The sequence below is a fragment of the Microtus ochrogaster genome, chromosome 6 (assembly GCF_000317375.1).
Source record: "Microtus ochrogaster isolate Prairie Vole_2 chromosome 6, MicOch1.0, whole genome shotgun sequence".
Classification (NCBI taxonomy): domain Eukaryota; kingdom Metazoa; phylum Chordata; class Mammalia; order Rodentia; family Cricetidae; genus Microtus; species Microtus ochrogaster.
In genome coordinates, this window is record NC_022013.1 from 298413 (window position 1) to 307597 (window position 9185).

Below are 9185 nucleotides of genomic sequence, written 5' to 3' on the forward strand. Positions count from 1 at the left end.
TTTTTAAGGTTTTTCGAGACAGGGTTTCTCTGCGGTTTTGGAGCCAAAAAAATTGTTTCTTAAGATACATTTCCCATGTATGAGTGTTTCGCCTGCATGAATGTATGTGTGCCAGTTGTGTGCCTGGTGCCCTCACAGGCAGAAGAGGGTGTCGGATCTTATGGGGTGGTTGTTAAGTCACCATGTTGGTGCTGAGAACTGAACATGTACAAGAATCCTATACAATACTGGCAAGTGCTCTAAACCACTGAGTCAGCTCTGCCCCCAACCCCATCAAAATCGTGCATGCACGTGTGACATATTTGGACGTCAGAGGACAACAGTGTGGAGTCAATTCTCGCCATCAACCTTTCTATGGTTTCTGGGGCTCAATCTCAGGTCACCAGGCCCACGCTTTTATTTTACCCTTGAATCCATCACACTAGCCCAAGATAGGGTTGTTTGTTTTCTTTGGGGTAGTTTTATTGTTCTTTGTTTCTGATGTGTTTATGTGTTTCATTATATGTAGGTGTGTGTATCTGATGTGGACATGTACATGAGACTGTAGATATTCTCAGAGACCAGAGGTGTCAAATCCCCTGGACCTGGAGCTACAGATGGTTGTGAGCTCCCTTACCTGAGTGTTAGGAGCTGAACTCGGGTCCTTTGGAAGAGCAGCAAGTGCTCTTAACAACTGAGCCATCTCTCTGGCCACCCAAAACCATTTTAAAGTTATTTTCTTCATGTTATTTTATTCTTTGAGACAGAATCTCACATTATAACCCTGGCTGCCCTGGAATATGATGTGTAGACCAGGCTGGCCTCAAATTCACAGAGATCTGCCAAGTGCAGAGGTTAAAAGCATGTGCTACCCCACCCTCTCCTAGTTGTTAAGAATTTTCTAAGAAGGCACAGCTTTTAAAGATTCTCTAACTGGGCACGGTGATGCAAGCCCTTAGCCCTGGCATTCAGGAGACATGGAGATGGAGCTCTGTGAATGCAAGGCCAGTCTGGTCTATGAAGAGAGTCACAGGCCAGTCAGGGCCTAACACTGAAACCCTGTCCAAAAAAAAAAAAAATCCAAAGAAAAACAAAGAATTTGTAAATTGTAGTCTGTATAAAAGCATTAATTTTGAGAGAGAGAGAGAGACAGAGAGACAGAGACAGAGACAGAGACTTTCAGAAGATTTAGGCATAAGTAAAGGGTGACGATGGTTTTATAGCAGTTGCTTTTCTTTTTTTAGATTTCTTTTTATTGTGTATAAGTGTTTTGCATATGTATATGTATGTACACCATATGCATACAGTGCTCATAGGGGCCAGGAGAGGGTGTTGGGTCCCCTGGGACTGGAGTTACAGAGGTTTGTTATCTGCCGTGTGGATGCTGGGACCCTGCGTCCTCTGGAAGAACTGTCAGTGTGTTGAACCACTGGGCCATAACAAGCTCGGCAGCTGCTTTTTAAATTAACCTATTGTATACATATCTAAATACTGTTTATTCCTCTGACCATTCAACGAACACTCATTAAGCATCACCTTTGTGTCATACTTTGTTCCTGGCTATGGAGGCAGTTCTTTTTTTTTTTTTTTTTTCCAAACAACTCGGATTCTTGACACTTGCCTAAATGAAGAAAACAAACAAACAAACAAACAAAAACCTCAGATCTTAAATGTGTAAAGTCTGCACGTGAACCTAAGGAATTTCATATATTGTGTTTATCCCTTGCGTTTATAAACATGTAGGCTCTGGCAGAGAGAAGTAATGTGTCTAATGGTGTTTCCTTCAAAGGATCGTGCAGAGAGAGCTGCTCGTTTTGCAAAGACAAAGGAAGTAGAGGCTGCCAAAGCTGCTGCCTTGCTGGCCAGACAGGCAGAAGCAGAAGTCAAGAGGGAGTCTTCTGCTCGAGACAGAAGGTACTTCTTGCTTTATAAATGTCACCCAGAAACAGCCATGTGTCTTTGCTGGTTAGTGTTACTCTTATTTGTTTGTTTGTTTGTTTGTTTGTATTAGTTATTTTGAACAGATTCTCCCTACGTTGTTCTTGCTAACCTGAAGCTGTTTATGTAGACCAGCCTGGCCTTGAACTCACTGATGTCAAACTGCCTCTGCCTCCAAACTGCTGAGTATAAAGACATAGGACACCAAGCCCAGCTCTTGGTTAGGATTTATGTGGTTTTTTGATATTGGACAATTGCTAACTTTAATGACCTCATGTGGTGGTGCACTTGGAAGGCAGACAGATCTCTCTTCTGAGTTTGAGGCTAGCCTGGTCTACATAGTGAGTTCCAGGCTGGCCAGGACTCCAGGGTGAGACCCTGCCTCAAAAATACACTTTTTTAAACTTTTGATTTCTCATAAGGGCTGGGGAAATGGCTCAGAGGTTGGGTGAGAGCATTTGCTGATCTGGCAGAGAACCTGAGTTCAGTTCCTAACACCCACATCAAGTAGCTTGAAACCACCTGTAGCAACTCTTACTCCAGAGGATCTAACACTGTCTTCCTGCTTCCAAGGGCATCTATACTTATTGACATACATTGACACAGACATACACAGACACATATACATAAATAAAAACACAATAAATCTCAAAAATAAAGAGAAATCAACTTGCTTAGAAATTGCAATAAAGACAGGCGATGGTGGCGCACGCCTTTAATCCCAGCACTCTGGAGGCAGAGGCAGGCAGATCTCTGAGTTTGAGGTCAGCCTGGTCTACAATAGCTACTTCCAGGACAGGCCCCAAAGCTACACTGAGAAATCCCGCATCAAAAAACAAAACAAACAAAAAAATTGCAATAAAAAAGTATGTTAAATCAGCCAGGCAATGGTGGGGCACGCCTTTAATCCCATCACTCAAGAGGAAGAGGTAGGTGGATCTGAATTCTGGGCCAGCCTGGTCTTCAAGGCATAGTTCCAGAACAGGCACTAAAGCTACACAGAGAAACCCTGTCTTGAAAAAACAAAAACTAAAAGATACTGCTCTTTAAATATTAACTATACTACTTTTTAAATATTTGATAAGTTTAGCAAAAGTATAAGTCTTTAAGAATAAAAAGGTTATTGAAAAAATTATAACCAGAATCCATGGGGAAACATTCTGTTCTATCCTCAGAAGTCATAGTGTTTAGGTGGTCACACTTGGAGCTGCAGAGATGGCTTATCAGGTAAGAAAGGTCACTGTGTGGTCATAAGGACCTGAATTTAGATCCCCGCACTCATGTAACAAGCCCGGAGTCCACCAAATGTCTAACCCAGCTCCAATCATGGAGCAGACAGGAGGATGGTTAGCACTGGCTGACTTTCAGGCTAGCTTAGACAGCATAGGTCCCAGGTTCAAAGGACTAGGTGGAGAGTGACAGAAGACACCCTGTGCCTTCTTCTGCCTTCTGTGAAGGTGTACATGCATACATGTTTGCATATGCTCTCCACAGACACATACAAATTAAACCTCTCTTCTTTCAATCTCAAAAGCAACTTCCAAGGGGTGAAAGATGATGTTGGTTGGGTAACTGGAAGCTACAGTCAAGGTAGCTCCCAACCCTGGTGGCTCGGAACCAAATTCAGGTCCTCTGCAAGAGCAGTGAGTTCTAGAACTTAACTGCTGAGCCATCTCTCCATTCCTGACTTTTACAGAATTTTTAATCTTGAAATTTATAAGGTGAGGTGGGATTTTCCTTTGTATGTTGTGAATATATTTTATTACCATTGGTTAAAGAGAAGCTGCTTTGGCCTATGACAGGGCAGAATAGAGCTAGGCAGGAAAACTAAACTGAATGCAGGGAGAAAGAAGGCAGAGTCGTGCAGGTGCCATGTAGCTGCCGAATGAGAAAGACACAAGAACCTTACCAATAGGCCACAGCCTCATGGTGATACACAGATTAATAGAAATGGGTTAATTTAAGATGTAGGCGCTAGCTAGCAATACACCTAAGGTATTGGCCAAACAGTGTTTGGCCATTAGCCAATTCTAACCCTTGGTAATTTCAGTCAAGAACACAGCAAGTTTGAGGGATGCTTGGGTTATATATGAAGTTCCAGACCAGCCTGGGCTACATAGTAAAACTATCTCACAAAAAGAAACAGTACAAAAGATTGAATATTATACCACTTAGGATAATTCTGTTTTAAAAGATAATAAAAGTTTGCGCATGATGGCCCATGCCTTTAATCCTAGCACTCAGAAGCAGAGGCAAACTGGTCTCTGAATTCAAGGTCAGAACAACAAGTGCTAGGCAGGGTCTACACAATGAGACTGAACAAAATCCAATAAAGACAGTAACAAGTGTTGGTGAGGAGGAAGAGAATTTGGAGCCTCTCTACATTATGAATGGGCGATAAAATGGTGAAGCCATTTTAGAAAACCATTTGGTAATTCCTCAGGATATTAAACATGGAGTTAACCAGGTGGCCCAGCACTCACTCTTAGATATGTATCCGAGTGGTTGTCATGGTTAAGGTTACTATTACTGTGATGAAACACCATGATCAAAGAAGTTGGGGAGTAAAGGGTTTGTTTTACACTTCCACATCACTGTCCGTTACCAGAGGAAGTCAGGACAGGAACTCAAACAGGACAGGAACCTGGACACAGGAGCTGAAGAAGAGGCCATGGATAGGTGCTATTTACTGGCTTGCTCACTCTTGCTTGTTCAGCCTACTTACTCATAGAATTCAGGACCACCCTTCTCAGGGATGGCACCACCCAAAATGGATTGGGTCCTCCCCAATTGGTCACTTATTGACAAAATGCTTTGCAGCTGGATCTTATGTAGACATTTGCCCAATTGATGCTTTTTCCTCTGATGACTCTAGCTAGTATCAAGTTGACATAAAACTAGCCAATACAAGGATTCATAATATGTCCACAAAAAGCCTGTCCATAAACATTAATGGTATTCAAAAAAGCTACAATGTGATAAAATTTATCAGTTTTGGAGGAGATTCACCAATAAAAGAATCAAGAGCTTACAGAGCATTTGAATTTTTGATTACATAATATTGTATGAAATACATACATATATAATACTCTATGAAAAAAATATTGTGATTTTTTTTTAAGATGAAAGGTTCTGACTACGTGAACCAGTTAATGGTTGCTAGGGCCTGGGAAAGGAAATAAAGTGATTACTAATATGCTCAGGGTTATTTTGGGAAGTCATAAAATATTCTACTGTTCCTGTGATAGCTGCATGGCTTTGTTTATTTTTTTTTATTGTTTAAATTTTTTTTAACATTTGTTTTGGCCCTGGGATGGGTGTTGTGTGTGTTCCGTGGAGTCCATGTGAATGTAAACAGTAACTTTCAGGAATTAGTTCTCTCCTTCCTCCATGATGGAAGGGTCTCAGGGATTGAACTTAAATCATCTCACTAGGCCCTTGTTTTGTTTTTGAGACCAGGTTTCACTGGGCACATAGCCCGGGCTTGCCTCTAACCTGGGATCCTCCTGTGATAGGATTGCAGGTTGACAGGCTTGCATGGCAAGTATTTTTCCTGCTGAGCCATCTTGCCTGCCTCAAAACATCATTTCTACTTTCAACTGCATTTAAGGAGAAAGAAAGATCAAAAAGGAAGGAAGGAAGGAAAGAAGGAACAAACTATTTATGGGTGTGGAGCAGCATGCCATGGTGCGTGCATGGAGGTCAGATGACAGCTTAGGGTTCTCTCCTTTTCACCATGGGAGCAAGGTCATATCATCAAGCTGGGGAGCAAGTGTCCTGGCCTTTCTCAGTATCCTTTGTCTTGTGATGAATGACACTGACTGTAGCTTGACTGTTTTCTTTTTTCATAGCACCATTGCAAGAATTCAGTTCCGGCTGCCTGACGGCTCTTCCTTCACAAGTCAGTTTCCTTCTGATGCTCCGTTAGAAGAAGCAAGGCAGTTCGCTGCACAGGTGAGTTCATAAAGACAGATGTGTAGGTTATTAAAATCTTGTAGGAAAGGTTCCAAAGCAGAAGAATGGCAGCAAATAGACCGAGATGGCTGAAGTTCTGACTTGTATTATACGTGATGACAGTGTGCGGCAGGCTCGGGAACGTTCCTTTAGCATGCTTACTTAACAAGAGCAGTGAAAAGCCAGTGGTCTAGTCGCTGAAAGGAAGTGGGTTCTCTTTGATTTCTCATGGGTGATTAGTGTTTAGCCGTTTTTCTGTTTACCAATCGAAAGATCAGGAATTTACTTTAAAAGTGTGGGCTTACTCAAAATCTAAGTGGCACATGAAATTTGATGACATTACAAGTTAGGTAGGAGCAGTTTCTAGTACTTTTATTCCCTTAGTCCTAAGTAAATGGATTCTGGTTACAAATCATCCTTCAGGATCTAAGCTTTGTATGTACAGTACGGTTTTCATAATGTCAAGGTTAAGATTAGAAAGTTGGCTGTATTTTCATGGATGCAGCTAACTTCCTTGGTTGGAGCTTCTTTTCTAGTTCCTTCTTTAGGGCTGTGTTTGTGGATAGGTATTGTTTAAGTTTGATTTTCTCAAGGAATATCTTACTGATAGGCCATGCTTTTGTTGGCACCCGTGGGAGTCCTGCCCCCTTCTGAACAGATGTGGATTGCGTGGATTGGTAGAGGGAAACAAGAGGAGGTGGGAAAGGGGGTATGAAGCTGCTATCAGGATGTAAAATAATTGAGAATTTTAATCAATGAGAAGAAATACAGGAACCCCATGGATGGGTATTTTACAATATATTCGTATAGTCATAAAGAAAATTTAGCTCTATTATTAAAACATAATTTTAATGACTAAAAAATGTTGGGATATTGGGTTCAGACCTTTTCACAGACTACTCAAATAGTCTTTCCACCATGTTGAGTCACAAGAGGACATGATGCCTCAGCGCGGCAGAATCCAACTCAGGTGGTCGTTCATTGCTGATTTCCTGAGGACCCCACAACGCTCCTCTGTCTTGTTTTAGTATCCAAATGGTTTAAGAAAACTTTTAACATCTAACACATGACCCCTGTCTTGCTTTATTCCGACTCCTGCAGGTAAATGGAGGCTGTGTGGGAAAAAGCTTTCTTCTGTGGACCAGCTGGACAGCTTATGGATTAAAAGTGCTTGCTGCCATGCCTGACCACTTGAGTTAGGTCCCAGGGAGAGAACTGACTTTTCAAGTTGTCCTACAACCCCCCACACATGTGCTATGGTGTGCATGTGCCTCCCCCACTTCCCACATAGTATTGCAAAACAGATAACAAAGTAGCAGCTGTGCAGTCAAGTCTAGCAGCAGCTGGGGTCTTCAGTAGCGTTTGGAAAACTTGGGCTAATGACTCACCAACATATTTGGACTGTTATCAGTTTTTCTTATAAAATATTTGAAATGGTTTTGCATACAGATTGAGATCATGTCTCCAAATACATACTTTTTTTTAAAAAAAAAATGACAATGACCATTATTTCCCTTAATACAAACCTCATTTCAGAATTCTATAGATACCATTTTTCATATTTTTATTTATAACTATTGTGTGTGTCTGATGTTTGAGTGTAGGTGTGTGCATGAATGTGGGCATACATGTTTGTTTTAGTCAGCTTTCATATTGGGTTCCAAGAGTCAAACTCAAGTTATCAGACTTTTATGATAGATAGTCAGTGCACATAAAATAAAAATTAATACATTTTAAGAGAACTTCCTTTTCATGCTGAGATATAAATGACTCATACCATACATATAATCTCAGTTTCAGGAACTTATACTGCAGTGGGGTCTCACTGTTATCATCAGAAGAGGCTGGCCTGGAACTTTTTACATATACGAAGCTGGCTTTGAACTCAGATCCTCCTGCCCCTGCTATCAAGCCCAGCTTAAAAAAAGAAAAAGTTTATTCATTTATTTATTATTTATTCAGTGTTCTGCCTGCACGTGTGCCTGCACGACTGAATAGGCCACCAGATCTCATTACAGATGGTTGTGAGCAACATGTGGTTGCTGGGAATTGAACTCAGGACCTCTGGAAGAGCTGCCAGTGCTCTTAACCTCTTAGCCATCTCTCCAGCCCAAAAAAAGAAAAAGTGGCAGGCCTCTTTGATCCCAGCGCTTGGGAGGCAGAGGCAGGCAGATTTCTGTGATTGCAAGTCCAGTCTAGTCTACATAGCCAAGGCTATGTAGAAAAACCCTGCTAATAAATAAATAAAGCAAAGTATGGGTCCTGGCGGTGGTGGTATATGCCTTTAATCCTTATGGTCTACAGAGTGAGTTCTAGGATAGGTTCCAAAAGCTACAGAGAAACCCTGTCTGAAAACAAACGAAAACAAAAAAATCCATAGATCTTTCCATGTTCTTTAACAAAGATAAAATTCAGTCCTAGCACAGAGGAGCTTTAGTGGGACAGGTATCTTTTAAAGAGTTTTTACAGCATTTAATTTATGTGGGAAGTGGGGGAGGCACATGCACACCACAGCACGTGTGGGGGTCATAGGACAACTTGAAAAGTCAGTTCTCTCCCTGGGACCTAACTCAAGTGGTCAGGCATGGCAGCAAGCACTTTTAAACCGTGAGCCATCTAGCTGATCCACAGAAGAAAGCTTTTTCCCACACAGCCTCCATTTACCTGGAGCAGATGGAATAAAGCAAGATGCTGGGGAAATCCTTCAGCCAATGGCCTTTGAGATGCTGGCTTACTTTGGGCATGGCCTTGGGTACTATAAAAACAGATGCCTGCTCTCTTGGCTGCTCAATTCAGTTTTTGTTTCCCGCTCATGAAAAGGACTGTAGATCTGTAAGTCTACCCCTAAATAAAGAACCCTTTATTATACTCCATTCTGAGCTAGTGTGGGACTGCTTTATTGTAATTGCCAACAGCAAGATAATGGTCATACTGTAGATGTTAAAAGCTTTTTAAAACCATTTGGATTTAGTATGTGCCAACTACTTTTTAAAACATTTTTTCTTAAGAGGTTTTTGAATTTGTGTCTATTTGAACTTTTTTTTTTTTAATTTTTTTTTTATTGAGAAAAGGAAAAAAAAAAACAAGTTTCCACCTCCTCCCCGCCTCCCATTTCCCTCCCCCTCCCCTCCAATTAAGTCCCCCCCCCCAGCCCGAAAAGCAATCAGGGTTCCCTGTCCTGTCGGAAGTCCAAGGAACCCCCACCTCCATCCAGGCCTAGTAAGTTGAGCATCCAAACTGCCTAGGCTCCCACAAAGCCAGTGCGTGCAGTAGGATCAGAAACCCATTGCCATTGTTCTTGAGTTCTAAGTAGT

General features: G+C 41.6%; 1 protein-coding gene across 1 annotated transcript in view; it reads left to right on the top strand.

Moving 5' to 3' along the window:
• The window catches only part of Ubxn4 (UBX domain protein 4), a 41555-nt gene that overhangs the window by 19035 nt on the left and 13335 nt on the right, over positions 1–9185 (top strand). Inside the window, exons 9-10 of the mRNA XM_005348228.3 lie at positions 1769–1893; positions 5769–5871. Of these exons, the coding sequence (XP_005348285.1) occupies positions 1769–1893; positions 5769–5871 (228 nt within the window). The remainder of the gene's footprint in view (positions 1–1768; positions 1894–5768; positions 5872–9185) is intronic.